At 37.4% G+C, this 17,084-nt stretch overlaps 1 protein-coding gene across 1 annotated transcript in view; it reads left to right on the forward strand.

Annotated features, from left to right (window-relative positions):
• ITGA2 (integrin subunit alpha 2) overlaps positions 1-17,084 on the forward strand; it is a 92,014-nt gene that overhangs the window by 60,310 nt on the left and 14,620 nt on the right. The window contains exons 12-21 of the mRNA XM_045565931.1: positions 332-477; positions 2,202-2,345; positions 4,147-4,350; positions 5,081-5,217; positions 7,824-7,963; positions 11,297-11,448; positions 13,590-13,700; positions 14,632-14,714; positions 15,141-15,282; positions 16,428-16,520. Of these exons, the coding sequence (XP_045421887.1) occupies positions 332-477; positions 2,202-2,345; positions 4,147-4,350; positions 5,081-5,217; positions 7,824-7,963; positions 11,297-11,448; positions 13,590-13,700; positions 14,632-14,714; positions 15,141-15,282; positions 16,428-16,520 (1,352 nt within the window). The remainder of the gene's footprint in view (positions 1-331; positions 478-2,201; positions 2,346-4,146; positions 4,351-5,080; positions 5,218-7,823; positions 7,964-11,296; positions 11,449-13,589; positions 13,701-14,631; positions 14,715-15,140; positions 15,283-16,427; positions 16,521-17,084) is intronic.

Raw genomic sequence — 17,084 nt, forward strand, 5'->3', positions numbered from 1 at the left:
TGTTCTTTCCCCTATGCAGCACTATCTTTAAATTCATTTATTCATTAGTTCAAGAAATATTTGTTGAGTGCCAAGTTCACAGGTGGCTGATGAGGACAACCCAGAATCTAGGACCGGCTTCATAGGCAGAGGTCTCACGTTTGCAGGTCAAAGGGCAGGAGCAATTCATTTTAGAAAAAGAAAGACATGCCCGCAATGCTAGACTTAGGAGCACTAGGAAGTATGCATCGCACCTGACAGGAAAGGACTTCTGATCACCTCTACTAACTTTTTTTAACCTTATCTGGCTGAGAAATTCAGTGGTAGTCACTCATGTCTCCTTTTTTTTTAGGTTATTCTGTGACTACAATTTCTACAGGAAAAAGCACCCACTTTGTTGCTGGTGCTCCTCGGGCAAATTACACCGGCCAGATAGTGCTGTTCAGTGTTAACGAGAATGGCAATGTCACAGTTATTCAGGCTCACAGAGGTGACCAGGTAAATCTCATTGCTTAGCAGGTGAAATTAACTTTACGGAGAACTGGGACAGGTGGGGAGTCAGTTGGGTAGATGTGGAAACTAACATGCCCTCACCGGTACTCTATGATTGGCTCTGTAATCTGAATTTACTATATTCCTTAAATCTTCACAACAATGCTCAGAAGACCTACCATCCCCCTTTGATTGCTCTCTGCGAGTATAACTAGCTTTCTAAGGTCACACAGCTTTAATGGATTGAGCTGTCATTAAAACCCAATCCTGTCTGGCCTCAAAGCCTGTGCTGTTTGATTACATTCTGCTTCGTATTTTTGGCTCCTCAGATTAATAATTCACAGGCATTTTTTAGTCATGACGGCAGGCGTCTAACCACTGCCTTGTAGACAAGCCCACACTAGGAGCCAGGGATCTGGAGGAGAAATAATGAGAAGGGAGTATTATGACATTATAGGGACTGAGCTTCTACATCTGAGCCTTTCAAAGCATCCAGTTGACTTTGACATTTCTAAAACTAAACCACCACTCTTCTCTGTCATTTTCTACTGATGTGACAGTTTGGTAGGAAGACCCTATGACAAATGTCACTTATGGCCCACGACAGCAAAGGCCTGTTGCTAGCACGAAGGCCAGCTGATTGGTTCCTGCTTCCTTACTAAGCAATTTTGACCCATGAACTTGACACATACATGTAATGAGCATCACTGATCCCTGACAACTAACAGAAAATGATTTTCTTCTTTGAGTCAGAGGAACTAACCATGGATTTCTCTTCTCGGGATTAAATCTGATCCCACTGTTGCTATGGATTATCTAGCAGTAAGAAGACCTGAGTTTTTGACTTTCTTGACCACAAATTAACTATGGTCCCATACTTTCCCTCCTTTTTAATATTTTAAAGAAATATTTTTTTAATTGTAAAAATAACAGTGAAAGTGCTATGGAAGAATTATTTCTTATTCATTTTTAAATCCTTAAAAAAGTGTTCACTGGCATGCAGTAAACATTGTAGAATGGAGCAAACGTTCGGAGTCCTGGCCTCTCTTATTTTACTTTATCTCCACCTACTCCTCCTGTCCTGATCTATCCAGCAACTACTTACCTGTCCCAGATCATGCCAAGGATGCTCACATCATTTGTGCTTTTCCACTTCTTTCCACTTAAAAAACCCCTTGTCCTCTTTAAGATGAGATTCAAATACTACTTGAGCTTTCAAAGCCTTCCTGACTCCCCTGTACTCTGCTCACTCAGCGTTTGAGACTTGCCTCTATTACAATCTATTTTACCACAAAAGCGCAATAATTTGTTCCCCCTGCTTGTACCCCTCGTGCCATGCTCTACAACACGCCTCACGTACCTACTAAGGGTTTGTCTTGTAAGCGTGGCCTTTGACCCACTGGCTTCAGTACCTGGAGTGCTGGTTTAACATGCTGTGTTCTGGATCACAGCCTAGACATTACACCAGAATCTCTAGAAATGGGTCTCAGGAACTTGTATTTTAAAGACACTTTCTTGGTGATTCTTGTCCACACTAAGGTTTAAGAATCAGATGTTAGATCATGACACAGCCTGAAGGAAGAGAATACGTTGTCCCTTTATGTTTCCAGCACCTTGCAGGTAGTAAACACTTAATTTTTGTGTGTTGAGTGAGTGAATAAAAGTTCCATGTGATATTAGAAGTATATGAATCCTAGTAATCTTAAGGTTAATATGCTTTATTACTCCAGATTGGCTCCTATTTTGGTAGCGTGCTGTGTTCAGTTGATGTGGATAAAGACACCATTACAGATGTGCTCTTGGTGGGTGCACCAATGTACATGAATGACCTAAAGAAAGAGGAAGGGAGAGTCTACCTCTTTACTATCATACAGGTAAAATATATATATATATATATACATATATATATATATACATTAAACTGACAATTCAATTTGCTTTAATACTGATAAATAAAAGTTAATCTGCATTTGGAAAGAAAATGTATTATTACTGAATGATAGTTAATTTGCATAAACAGTTTAGTTTATATTTCGTCATTTTTGAGGATGTCACCATTAAGTTATGATTTTTAAAAAATCACATTAAAAGGCATAACTAGAGTTTAATGTATAGTGTACTGCCATTTTTCATGAAAGGTCTTTGAATATATATTCTCTTATACAAATAAAGCCATTGAAATTTATATCATTTTTGAAATACACAGATGTTTGTGTATTTTTCAAATACCTTATGCAATTTTTCACTGTAAAGAGATAACAATAACAGGGCAATGCTATCTTATTATCAGTTTACAGTGAAAAAGACAAATGATACCACCCACTTTGGAAACTTCCATATAGTCCTGGGTGCTTTCTATGTTAGTTTGTCAGAAAATGCCATTGTTTGGTGTAACATTTAGGTATACATCCAACTCTTTTTTTTTTTTTTTTGTAGCAAAATACTGTTTATTTTGGGCATCTGGGAGCAGATGGGTGGAGGCCGAAAAAGGCGTCCACTAGAGAAAAGGGGAGAGCCTTGGGTTTTTTCTACATCCAGCTCTTGAAGTCTCCAGTCCTTGCACATGAAGCTTAGCATATTTTAACATGGAAAAGCACAGTTTTTCCAACTTGTAAACTGAGCTCTCTAAATCTATGCATATAAGTTTAGATAACTCATTGAAATCAAAGTGAAAACTGAATTAAAGGCACAATTAAGACAGACAATTAGATGACAATAGAGGGGAAAGGATGGAAAAAGAGAAGCTGATTTATAATATAGTAAATATTATGTTCAGTAGTTGTGATCTTTTGTCCTACCTTATTTCTTTAAATGAATGTAAAAATTAACACAATTTTAAAGCAATTATACATAAAAAGAGTGTTTAACTAAGTACACAATAAAGGAAGGGCATATCTACTTGTTTGAAAAATTAACAAATCCCAGTTTTTTAAATGTTTCTTATTTGTCGGATATGCTGGATTATCATTAATTGTTGAAGATGAAAAGATCTAATACTTTATCAAACTCAGTAACAAATTAATTTCTGTAAGATTGTAAAAGGAGAAAGAATCAACACTGACCCAGTTTCATGCTTGAGGAGCATTATTTTCTTGTGAAGTCATCAAATATTTCCATCCTTGATTACGAAATCTGAAGGAAAACAACTGTGTGTTTTACGAGGAAATGTCTTTTCTTTTGGGCAGAACTATTTAGTGTTTCTTATAATGGGATATTAACAATCTCATTTTCCACTTTTTGTACCATTACAACTATGCCACTATTCAGTAATTTTTTAGTAAGGTCTAAATTAAGATATTGTATCTTATTTTGTTTTGTGTCTACTTAATTTCATTTAAGATATTAGTAGATTTTCACTAGAAAATTTTTAAATCAAAAGGTTTGTAAACAGGTGAAGATACTAATATTGAGGGGAAACGAAGACAAAGGAATGGGTACTTTTATGTGGGTCATTCAGCTACAGTAAAGAGAATTACCTCTTTTCACCATGGTTTATGAGCAGATATCCTATGACCTTACTTATTGAAATGCTTATTTATAATTCTCATCATAAATAGAGAATTTTGAGTTCTAATTTTAAAACCCTGTAAAAATTGGTTTGGTCATCAATTGCTGTGAATTTTCATCATACAAGTTATGAAGTTTGCTTTAATCATTCTTTCTCTCCCTTGCAAGGGCATTTTGAGCCAACACCAATTTCTTGAAGGCCCTGACGGCATTGAAAATGCTCGATTTGGTTCTGCGATCGCAGCTCTTTCAGACATTAACATGGATGGCTTTAATGATGTGATTGTTGGTTCACCGTTAGAAAATCAGAACTCTGGAGCGGTGTATATTTACAATGGTCATCAGGATACTATTCGCACGAAGTATTCCCAGGTAATCCATGAGCTACACGGTGATGTATTTACATGTGAATATCATCATATTGGAGCTAGAGAGTATGATGTAGACCATCCAATCCGTCCCACTTATTTCATAACTTCATTCATTGACTAAACAAATATTTAGTGAGCCTCTACTATGTGGCCAATTACTAGTCTAGACTCTGGGGTGCTGTAAGAACAGGACAGACTAAATTCTGCTCTTATGGACCTTACATTCTAATGGAAGAGACAAATGAAAAAGAGAGAGAGAGAGAGAAATAAAATAAAGTGTTCCAGAGAGTAATAAATACTAAGGAATTTTTTTAAAGGGAAAGGAAACTAAAATAGGGAATAAGATTTTAGAGATGAGAGGTGGTATCAGGTGTCTGAAAGGGTGACTTAAGGAGGCCTCAGTAAGTAGGTAGGTTCTAAGTAAGACCTGAAGAAAAAGGGCTAAAATAGGAATTGGGACCTGAACTCGCATCCATTCATTCCCAATCCACTGATCTTTTCAATGGTTTGTTACTTTATGTTAAAGCTTCATGCTATTTCATTGATGAAATTGTGGATGCAAGAGTGGTACAGAGATCATATAAGAAGTGATTGAAAAACTAATGGAATTTTGTGGAGACTAAGGACAACCTGGAACTATATGGAGAATATGATAATGCAATGTAGAGGCTGCCATTTTTCTGGTTCAGATGTTGTGTGCTATAATTTTCATGTCAAATTTGCTCTTTTAGAAAATCTTGGGATCTGATGGAGCCTTTAGGAGCCATCTCCAGTACTTTGGGAGGTCGTTGGATGGCTATGGAGATTTAAATGGGGATTCCATCACTGATGTGTCCATTGGTGCATTTGGACAAGTGGTTCAACTCTGGTGAGTCAGTGAGAGCCAGACACAAACTAGCTAACTATTAATACAAATGATCTGCTAAGTAGTAGAATGGATGTCTGCACTGGTACCGTAGAAATGCCACACGCATTTTATGTAAGATAATTGGGAATTTATGTATCATAGTTTGCATAAAGGAAGAAATATGTTTTTCCTGGTGGAGAAAAAAATATATATTTTCTTACCATTAGAATAAAATTTATCTTCTGTATATGATAAAAAGACACAGTGCATAGAAAACACAAAGCCCTTGTTAGCCAGGATATTTCTGAATGTTATCTTCCTATAAACAGGCTTGTCTCAGCTTACAGAAAGAAAACCTCATGAGAGTACACTCACAATACTAAAAATTCAGACCACACAAATAAAGTATAACTCATTATGTGACTAAAAGTTATATTTTAAAATTATTAGTCATAAACAAGAAGCCATTATTTAGGTTTAGCTGACTTCTCATTGACCTCCATTGAAGTTAGAGATTGGGGGAAACAATAAGGGATTCAAAGGTCATGTGATTCAAGGTCAAAAATAAGTACATTAGGCTGGTTAGGGAATGGAAACAGAAAGACATTGATTACTCGATCAAGAGTCTCCATTCATTCATTTTTATCTGTTGAAAAATGTTCATTAAATGTTCAAATATGTCAAGAACAGAAAAACATTATTCATTGATATTTTGTGATTTATGAGTTTAATGATACTATTTACAAATCTCACTTGTGCTTTTGAAGAATGAAATGCATTGTTTTTGTTGCAAAATAAAACTTTTCTGTGGAAAAAAATTTAAAAAATAAAACTCAAAGATAATATTTAAGACTTTAAAAAACAAAAAAAATATATTTACTTAGTAAAATCAGTTAAAATCATTTAAGAGTAGCATACCAAGAGTAAATACAAGGTGTGATATGATAATATGGCTGATTTTTAAACAATTTTACTGCACCTCTCAGTGGACATCACCCTGCAGCCATCTTGGCAGGCTTCACACTTAGTAGGCTGTATGTTTACCATACTATGACACTCCTTTTTCACAAAGTCAGTGATGGCCAAACTTTTCTCTTTGAAAGTGGATTTGTGTCAAAAAAGTCAAGACACACAGAATCAAATCAATATGGATTAAGCTAGGTTAATGCCATTTTGTGGTCACATTCCTATAAGGTGCCAAGATTGGTTTTTTCTGGGCAACTCCCTGAGAATAATTTTCTTAAAAACAAGTTTACAAAATATTTAAATCAAAGACAGGCCAGATGCAATGGCTCATGCCTGTAATCCTAGCACTCTGGGAGGCCGAGGCAGGAGGATCATTTAAGCTCAGGAATTCAAGACCAGCTTGAACAAGAGTGAGACCCTGTGTCTACTAAAAATAAAAAAAAAAAAATTAGCCAGATAACTAAAAATAGAAATAATTAGCCAGGTGTGGTGGTGGCGTGCCTATAGTCCCAGCTACTCGGGAGGCTGAGACGGGAGGATCGTTTCAGCCCAGGAGTTTGAGGTTGATGTGAGCTAGGCCACGCTCTAGCCCAGGCAACAGAGTGAGACTCTGTCTCAAAAAAAAAAAAAATGTGTGTGTGTGTGTGTGTGTGTGTGTGTGTGTGTGTGTGTGTGTACAAGTTTAAGGACATGTTGTATTTGTTGTTAAATGTTTTATAACTGCTTACTAGGGAGGCCTGATAGATACAAATAATTTTTCAATTGACTGGTATCCTTCAGATGGTAGCTGAAATTTAAAAAACTATTTTCTGTATCTTCTCATGGTACTTTTCAAAACAGTGAAATTACTAATTACTACTTGCTGCTTTGTAAATAGTTGAGGGGATGCACAAGGGGTCATTATGATAAAGTACAGATCCCACTGGCAGAGGAATTGGAAGACCATGGCCTCTAATTTCTTGTGGGCTAACTAGCCAGTAAACTTGTAAGTCAGTCACCAAATGACTTTGGGTCTTGGACTTTTTTATTGATAAAACAGAGGCAATATTTGTTCTACCAATTTTCCAAGAGCATTGTAAAGAAGCAGATAAGTCCATGTGTCAAATATCTAAAGTGCTGATCCAGGGCCAGAAATCTGTAGCACCCTGCTTGAGATGGACTCCTCCGTCTTTTTCCAGTATCAGTCTAGTTGCCACTGTCACAGCCGTATGCCACTCCTCAAAGGATCCCTCCCAGCCACCCAGGCAGCAGGAAAACAGCCACGACCACACTCCTCAGCCTGCCACCCCCACCTTCCCACCTTCTGTCTCCCCTAACTTTGTGAGAAGAGTGAATATCACTGCTACCAGTTGGAAAAACACAACAGAGACCATGACTTTGCACTTCACTTGCAAAGAGGTTGCAGATGCCTATCCTGTGCTCATGCACGTGTTCATTTAATAAAAAATATTCTATGTGGATTGTGCTGTTGATACAGTCACAGACAAGAAAAGACAATATCTCTGCCTGCCATCTTAGAGCTTATGAATATAAAATACCGCTAAAGTGTTTAGACAGAGAGTAGAGAGAAAAATTCAATAACGCTGGCAGTGGGTCATCTATCTAAAGGTCTTACGTATGCACTCAGTAATAATGTCTCCGCTTCCATTGCTTTCTTTCAGGTCACAAAGTATTGCTGATGTAGCTGTAGAAGCTTCATTCACACCAGAAAAAATCACATTGTTCAACAAGAATGCTCAGATAACCCTCAAACTCTGCTTCAGTGCGAAGTTTAGACCTACTAAGCAAAACAATCAAGTGGGTACGTAGACCTAAAATAATCTGTACAGAGATAGGTTGGCTTACAGAGTGTTAGCCCTGAACACAACCTATATTTTGGTTTGTAGATCAAGAGAAATAAGGGGCTTTAGTTGCCTAAACTTAAATTGCCACACATTTGAGATGCCTGAGAATGGTTTGTTAGTCATGGAAGGTTTGCTTAGATCTTCCTCCTCATGTCTAGCAGATGACATTCTGACGCAGAAAGCTGTCATCTCTAAGATATAATCAAGGGCCCTCTCAACCCTGTCCTTCAAAGTTCTCTTACCCACAGTTCCCTTAGTTTGTGTCCAAAACCTTGGGCACACATGGATTATGCTGTTAGTCTTAAACCAGTGCGCAACGTGTAGCTATGCCATGATCTAGATAGGGTGCGGCCAACAAAAGTACCGAGTATTGTTCTTGTTCTTAAGGAATTAATAAGCATGAAATAGTAAAAGAAAAAATGGAAAGCAATATATAATGTGTGCCCAGTGTTTTAAATTTTCTAAATAGTATAGAGTAAGAGTCTGAATTGTGTCCCATCAGACAAGGGAGGGTGAGGAAAACACTACGGGGAAATGTCAGCAGGAATCACCCTCTCTCTCTTGGGCTGGTCAAGTCATCTTTCACGACCTGGCTGAGGTCCCACATCCTCTTTAAAGCATTTTGTAACCACTCTATCTCACCTTCATTTGTCCTGCCCCAGTTATCTCAGCATTCTTAATATGAAGCTTGAGATTTAACACTAGATTCAAAGCTACCCTCTTTCGTTTGCTGCTGTTTCATAGGTCCTAATCCCCCTTCCAGGCTGGTCCGAGTGCAGTGCTGTTTACAACTAATTGATCACAATCAGCTACAGAGTCCTTTGTTCCTTCTCCACTCCCACTGCTTCACTTGACTAGTCTTTAAAAAAAAAAATTAAAAAAAAAAAGGGCTAATCCCTCTTCCATCAGATTTTGGCTCCAAACTTCAGAAACTGTAGATCCCACAGGTATTTAGTTAAATGGCGAATAAATAAGCTAACTTGCAGGCTGAAAATAAAGAAGCAGATTATTTGCTATAATCATACCAAGATAGAAAGAAAGAAAGAACACAAGGCAGAAGTTAGATTCATATCTTGGCACACTTTTCATATTTTCCTACTTTCCATATCCATTTGGAAGTGTTCCTTTCAGGTGTTCACACATTGACCCAGCTTTGAGTAGCATATCCAACTGAGTAGCCACGACAGTTATGTCAAAAACTGTTGCTGTATAAGCGTTAAGGGGCTAGTCTGCCTAAAAGATTAACTTGGAAAATGTATTAGTTGGCAGCAGTGGCTGGCCAGGCAGCTCTCCTGGCCCTGAAGTGTAGATGTGTCTCATGTGTCTTCCACTTTTTGACTATACTTCACTTCTGGTGGTGCCGCACACTCAAAAATTCTTTTAGAGAATTTCCTTCCCATCGACTGGCTGCTGAGGGTCTCTGGCTTTTCTTACTGTTGGGCATCTTTCCCTTGGAATCCTTCCCCTTGATGCGTTCAGGTCCCCACAGACAAGCCAAACGAAATGATCCTGAGATCATTTGTCACTTCATTGTTTGGCAATAATAATGTGTAAGACATGAGTCCCCTCTTCACAACTGTGAAAGTGAATTTATAAAGCATATGGTTTCTATTAGTTACTGCATCAGGTGCACACTCCAGTTTAAGGTTAATAACATAAAAAATGAATATATTGCCTATGAGACCATAGATCATTTTTACCAAGCTGCTTGAAAAAAATTAAAAAGGATTATCATGTGCACTAACTTTGTCCTAACTATAGTCACCTCCTGGCCATTATTTTTCTTTTGCATCATTTTCACCACTTATTTTTGGTTTATTTTTTGTTTGTTTGTCTTTCACATTTTTAGAAATTTATTGCAGCAGATACCACAATCTGTATTAGTTTTCAATTGCCACTGCAACAAATTACACTTGGTGGCTTAAATATATATTCTCACACAATTCTGGAGGACTGTAGTTTGACATAAATTTCACTGGGCCAAAGTCTAGGGCTGTATTCTCTCTGCAGGCTCAAGGGAAGGATTCATTCCTTGACTCTTCCAGCTTCTGGTTACTGCCAACATTTCTTGGCTTATAGCTGCATCGCTTCAATCTCTGCTTCTAGGGTCACGTTGCTCTTCCTCCTCCTCCTCTCTATTTTTTTCTTTTATATTTTATCTATCTTTGTTGGCCTCATAAACCATTGGAGCAAGAAAAATTATATAAGATCCCTAGTAAATATTTTAAAGGTAACATGTAGAATTCATGTTTTGGAATTCAATCTGTAAAATATTGAATATAATAAAATAAGATAGAGTAACCCCAAATAAGGCAGTTGATGCTATGAATAGCACCAGACGTTCTACTCAATTTTTGACAGGTGGCCAGTGGACTTTAGTTGAAGGTAATGATTCTGACAGTTTAGACATTGGCTACTGACATCAGTTTTTATCACATATGAATAGTTATTTTTCATGGGTTGGTATTATTATCTCTGTTATAGAGACGAGGAAACAGAGGTTCAAAGAGGTTAAGTAAATTGCCCAAAGTCACAGAGCCCAAAGTTAAATTGCCCAAAGTTAACGCTGTGAAATTAGGATTCAAACCAAGCCTGTCTGATTCAACCCTTAGCACTGCAATGCTGCGTGTGTTTCCCATGTAAGCATCTAGAATATGTCAGGCACTGTACATCTTCCCTTAGAGTTTCTCAGTTCATCCTCACAATAACAATTAATCCTTACAACAGCATGGAAACAGAAAGAACATAGGCTCTTATTTAAAAAAAATACTCAAATTTTATTTCTGACCATGCCCTAGCTGTGTGAACTTAGGTGAATTATCTTACCTATTTTATTCTAATTCATAATAGAATGACATTATCCACTTTCCAGGTTTATTATAAAACTTTTATAGCATGTGAAAATATGTTAGAATGTAGGCACTCAATAACTATTCTTTTCTTTTCTGTATCTCCATATTATGGATGATGAAACTGATGCTTGAGGGAGTGAGTAATTTGCCCAAGTTTGTCCAGTAAGTTTCCTGGTGGCAAGTTCAATGTTCCTTCCATTGCTCCAAGCCACATTTCTCTGAATCACATTTCTTTTTATCCACAGTCAGCTAATCATATCAGAGCTATAATTATAAATGCCATGTGGTGCTACTCATGGTTCACTATCCACCAATGTAAAGACTGTTTCCATATTTTCTTAAAGTCGGTTATTTTGTCCAGTAAGACACAATAAAGCAGGGATGCTTTTTCCTTATAAGTTCATTTGTAATAACATTTCTTTATGATTTTTGTCATAGCCATTATGTATAACATCACACTTGATGCAGATGGATTTTCATCCAGAGTAACCTCCAGGGGGTTATTTAAACAAAATAGCGAAAGGTTCCTGCAGAAGACCATGGTAGTAAATCGGGCACAGAGCTGCTCTGAGTACATCATTCAGATACAGGTGAGGCCTCAGCATCATCCCTTTTCACCTCAATTCTTCTTAAAGACTAATGAAAGGCTAAAGTCAAAAGTGGAAGCTTATGAGTTAAAAAATGCTTGCCCTCCTAATGAATGACTTTCTCATCTAATTCCATCAACAGGAAGCATATTTCCTTGATGCTAACACTGGTTGTCACATTCTATTATTATACAAGTTAGCAGTGTTAAATTTTATTTGGGATTGCAACTAAAAGGGCTGAAAATTAGATTCTTAAAGAAATCAAAGAAACAGTGCTTTCTTAAATGCTTGACAGGGAGGACTTTCAGTTGGCAATAAATTTTATTTTGATATTTTCCTATGGGGAAAAACTTTATGCATTTTTAAGCCACTGAAGAAGATAATTCCAACTGTGGTTTCCACTATTAAAGAAAACATAGGTGAAGTATGGTGGATTATAAGGTAAAAATTATTTGTTCTAATCTTATGTCATAATTATTGTAGTTCACATGGATTTTGAAAATCTCCCAAGTAGGAAAAATGCTTTTCAGGAGAAAACCTCCATCAGGAAATTTGTTTTATAAATTACATGAATATTTCCCCTTAGAAACCACATAACAGTATTTAAAAGGGCAATTTACTCAGGAAACCACTTTACAAAGAGCTATTTAAGTACTTTCCTAGAATATGGTTCTCAGAGTTTAAGGTGAAAAAGAATTGCCAAGAAAACTTTTATAAGATACATATTCCAGGTCCCCAACACCAGAAATCTAGGTTGGAAGGTCCAAGAAATATCCAGGTTTAAGGGGCACCCCAGATGTTTCTGACGTCGATGGATGGTACAGAGATCAGACTTCAAGAAATGCTCTTATACTCTTAAGAGTTGGAAAAACATAAAAGTTAATAGCTAGATAAATTAAAATCAATTTTTTAATTTATTGTTCAATTTGAAGGTTGTTTGTGAAGACTTTTTTGTTGTTAAGTTGCCAATTATAGATTCTTGAAAGGAAAAAAAGCTCGTTTCCATTCTCTTCCATCCTGTGCTAAGTAGTGGATCAGATTACACATATAATAACACATCTGGGGGAGTGAAGACAGCCAGGCTGTTCTTCTTTTTTTAAAATCCCTGTTTACTATTTGCCATCAATGCCAGTTAAAGTGCATCCTATATGCTAAGGCTGCCACCAGTTGGAGAAGCATCTCCTCGTAGTCAGGCAGCTGGCCTGTGGATAGACCTGCAAGGGGCTCAAGACTTAGGGGTAGGTCCTGCGAATGGACTAAATAATACTGAAGATACCACTTCTCAGGAAAAGGCAAGTTAGAATTTTAAAGTTTATCATTTGTATAGACATGGTTCTTTCTTGCCAAGATTTGGAAAGAGGTTTATAAGATTGCGAGATGACTTTCTCAACCCTGTTTTGGCATTCTTATGTTTTCATTAGACAGGAAGCCTCAAAAACTGGAAGCATTCCATGACTCCTGGAATATGGCAAATCCTCTACGCTCTATGCTAGAGGCAAAGTGGAGAAGTTGTACTCGTAGGTGGAGGGCTGGCTTTGGTGACTACTGAGTGATACATGCATCATCTTATATGTGTGAAAGGGGCAACACAGCTCCTAACAGCTAGGGCCAAAAGTTGGGGAGCTTGATTTAGGATGTGGAAGTCACCTTTATTGGCTTTTGTAGACCATTCAGGTTCTGTCTAAGGAAGAAAGTCCATTCTGGGCACCTTCCCTTCTAGGTCATAATTTGCTCTTCCAGAGATTTGGCAAGGACGCCTAAGGACTCTTAAATCTTGGCAATAGGAATTAGAAGGATGTAGGGTGCTGACATAGTAGGCTTGTGAGTGTTAAAACTGGAAATAACATCCAAATATTTACATTTACTTGCATATGACTAATGAGATTACTGATGAGTTTAACTAAGAATCACCGTTTCAGATTTTTACTGGACTCAAGTCTGTCTCCTGAAGTTTCTTACATTAGAGAGGCTAAAAACAGAATCAGGACAGAAGAGAAGAAGCAAGAATCTTGACCATTCAAAACAAGGATATTCAACATAGAGCTGTGTTCTTAATTACAAACACATTTGTGGTCATTTTATTGTTTTTAAGCTGCCATGCACTAATAAATTTTGTGTGTGTGCACACGCATGTGTGTGTTTAGGAGCCCTCTGATGTTGTCAACCCTTTGGATCTGCGTGTGGACATCAGTCTGGAAAGCCCTGGCACCAGCCCTGCCCTCGAAGCCTATTCTGAGACTGCCAAGGTTTTCAGTGTAAGTGCAGCTTGCGCTTCCTGGATTTAGACTGGCTAGCAAGGTTTCACAGTCACTGGAGTCATGTTTGAAAGATACTTAGGACACAGCCTTTAAATTCTTAACTTTGAAAATGCAGTACAATTCCATATGTGTTCAGTTCACTGGCCGTTTAGTTCCACAAAGGCAGAGAGTTTTGTCTTTCTGGTTCACTGCTCTATTTCCAGCCCCTAGAGCAGTGCCTGGCCAACCGTAGGTGTTCAATAAATATTTGTTGAAGAAATAGGTAAAAATAAAGCCAACACTTTGTGCTCACCACCCGCTTAAAAAATAACATATTACCAATCCCTATGAAGCTCTGCGGGCCACTCCCCGTCACATCCACTTCCTCCTGGATCACCCAGGCAAATCATTACCTTACATTTTGTCTTTTTTTTTTTTTTTTTTTTTTGGAGACAGTGTCTCACTTTTTTGCCTGGGCTAGAGTGAGTGCCATGGCGTCAGCCTAGCTCACAGCAACCTCAAACTCCTGGGCTTAAGCGATCCTACTGCCTTAGCCTCCCAAGTAGCTGGGACTACAGGCATGCGCCACCATGCCCGGCTAATTTTTGCTATATATATTTTAGTTGGCCAGATAATTTCTTTCTATTTTTTTTTTTTTTAGTAGAGACGGGGTCTCGCTCTTGCTCAGGCTGGTCTCGAACTCCTGACCTTGAGCGATCCACCCGCCTCGGCCTCCCAGAGTGCTAGGATTACAGGCGTGAGCCACCGCGCCCGGCCTTACATTTTGTCTTTATCAGTGATTTTCTTTATGCTTTTGCTCAACATGTATATTCCTAAAACATTGTTTGGTTTTGCACTTTATGTAAATGGAATTGTTCTGTATGTATTCTTCTGAAAGTTGCTTTTTCAACCCAAGAGCAAATGTATGGATCTCTTTTCTTTTCTGTAGATTCCTTTCCATAAAGACTGTGGTGATGATGGACTTTGCATCTCTGACCTAGTCCTAAATGTCCAACAACTGCCAGCTGCTCGGTGAGTTTTACTTTAAAGCTCAGTGTAAAATACAAAAATAAAAGAGACACTAGATTATTTTAGTCAAATGAATGTTTATGGAGTTTTCTTCTACAAAAGAACATTCATAAATAATAAAGACCTTAGAAAACTAAATTTCAATTTCTATTAATACATCCACATAGGAGCAAAACAATAAAAAGTATAAAACTATCTGAATTTGAATGGTTTCTTTCCCTCTAATGTAATAGCAACAAAGAAGAAAATCCAACAGCATTTACTTATTTATTGTTAGTGTCATTTTAAAGATAGTTTATTATTGAGCAATTTTCTCAGTATTCTAGATAAATATAAAGAATATACTTTTTAAATGAGTGACATTTTTGAATACTGGCCTTTTGTAAAAACCTTAATGGCTTTCTTTTTTCTCCTTTTTATTTTTAACAGGCAACAACCCTTTATTGTCAGCAACCAAAACAAAAGGTTAACATTTTTAGTAACACTGAAAAACAAAAGGGAAAGTGCATACAACACTGCAATTGTTGTTGACTTTTCAGACAACTTGTTTTTTGCTTCATTTTCTATGCCGGTATGTTATGACACCCTGAACTTACCACCGCTGTGTTTCATACTTGTTATCAATCACTGTCTTCTCCACGTCCTCTAAGTTATTGAAGAAGCACCTTAACCCTCAGCATGATCCATCCTAACTCTGTGGCTTCTGACTGGTTAACCACATTAGAACACAGTCTGGCTCTGTATCTAGACCAATTCTGCTTCACAGCTTGGGTCAGTTTTTCCTTTAGCCTGAGACCTGGCAGCAGTATCTGGACACTCCCGTAAGCCTTCTCGAGCCATCAGTGTGATGCGGCTGCTGTGGTCCTCGCTGATGCTGTGCACTTGCTCTGAGACGTTTGAGTTCCAAAGTTTAGTCCTAGCCTTGCAGCCACAGGTCTTGCTACTGCCAAGTTGATGCATTCCAGCAAAGCCAATTAATCATGCTGACTTGATCACTATACCAGGAACACACTTGACCACAAGTGCCCCCTGGTCCCTTCTCTACCACCAAGCAATGAAGAGAAAAAAGGAGAGAAGGGAAGGAAAAGCTGAGATTTTCCAAATGAGTTACTTGATTAAACAATGGCTTCATTTAGTTTAAAGTTAATATGAACTTAAAAGATTTAGCGTTCTAAACCTATCCTGACTTTTGGTGTTTAAATGTCCTATGCAAAATGGCAACTGCTTAAAGTGGAAAAAAAAAAAAAAACCTGAGGAAAACTAAAAATGATCCTTTAAATTATTTAAAATATTAACACCAACATATGATTTTGTTTCCTTCTCTCAAAAATGCAAGTTTCAAATATATTGAGAGAAAGATATTCCTAAAAATAGCATTTCTGAATATTAGATTAAAGCTATTTGTGCTTCTGAAATATAAAAGCTATGATTTCCTTCTGGGAAAAAAATTCTAGTATTTAATCTCTTTTGTGGCTTGTTGAGTGTCCTGGTTATCTTTACTGTTAGCAATAAAAACATTGTATTAGCCACTGGGACAGTAGAAGATTTCAAGTCTTAAAGGCTAATAAACTATTTCAATATGAACCAACCTTACTGCTGAAATGTCCCTGTACCTCTTTCACTGTGCATATTCCTACACACACACACACACACACACACACACACACACACACACGTATGCTAATTGATTTCTCTTGTTTCCTTGGTCTTGTTTAGGTTGACGGGACAGAAGTAACATGCCAGGTTGCTTCGTCTCAGAAGTCTGTTACCTGTGACGTAGGCTACCCTGCTTTAAAGAGGGAACAACAGGTATAACTTGCATTTCATCCTCAAATCCACGTGAGCCCCTCCTCAGCACTCGTGTTAATTTACCAACATAACATATCCTCTTTATTAGATATCATCATATGATAGGCATCACAAAATAACTGGCCACATACTTAGAGGAACTTTTAATATCGGAATTTTTTCTTTAAATTATTAATAAAAGTGGGATTTCCCCCATGCAATTCATTCCAAATAGCACATGTAATATGGAAAGTTCTTTTTGTCTGAATATATTGACCGAATTGGTCAAAATGCTGTACACAGAGTCACAGAGATCATTTGTTAGCCCCTGGTAACAAGTTTCACATCAGCACAGAGGTTTCAAATTCAAACAAGTGTATGTGCCTAGATGACTTATATGTGTCAGTTGAAAGTTAAGCTTTCCTAATTCTAAAGTGAGGTATGCTAAAGTAAGGTGGACAAATAAATAATGATATTCTACAAATTGGAAAGCTTAAAGTATATAAAATTCAGAATCAAATTGGAGTGAGTTTACTTTTGTGGGAAATGTGGGGTGTTTTTTTCATGTTGGCCCCTGTGTATGAA

Source organism: Lemur catta, chromosome 12 (assembly GCF_020740605.2).
Source record: "Lemur catta isolate mLemCat1 chromosome 12, mLemCat1.pri, whole genome shotgun sequence".
NCBI lineage: Eukaryota > Metazoa > Chordata > Mammalia > Primates > Lemuridae > Lemur > Lemur catta.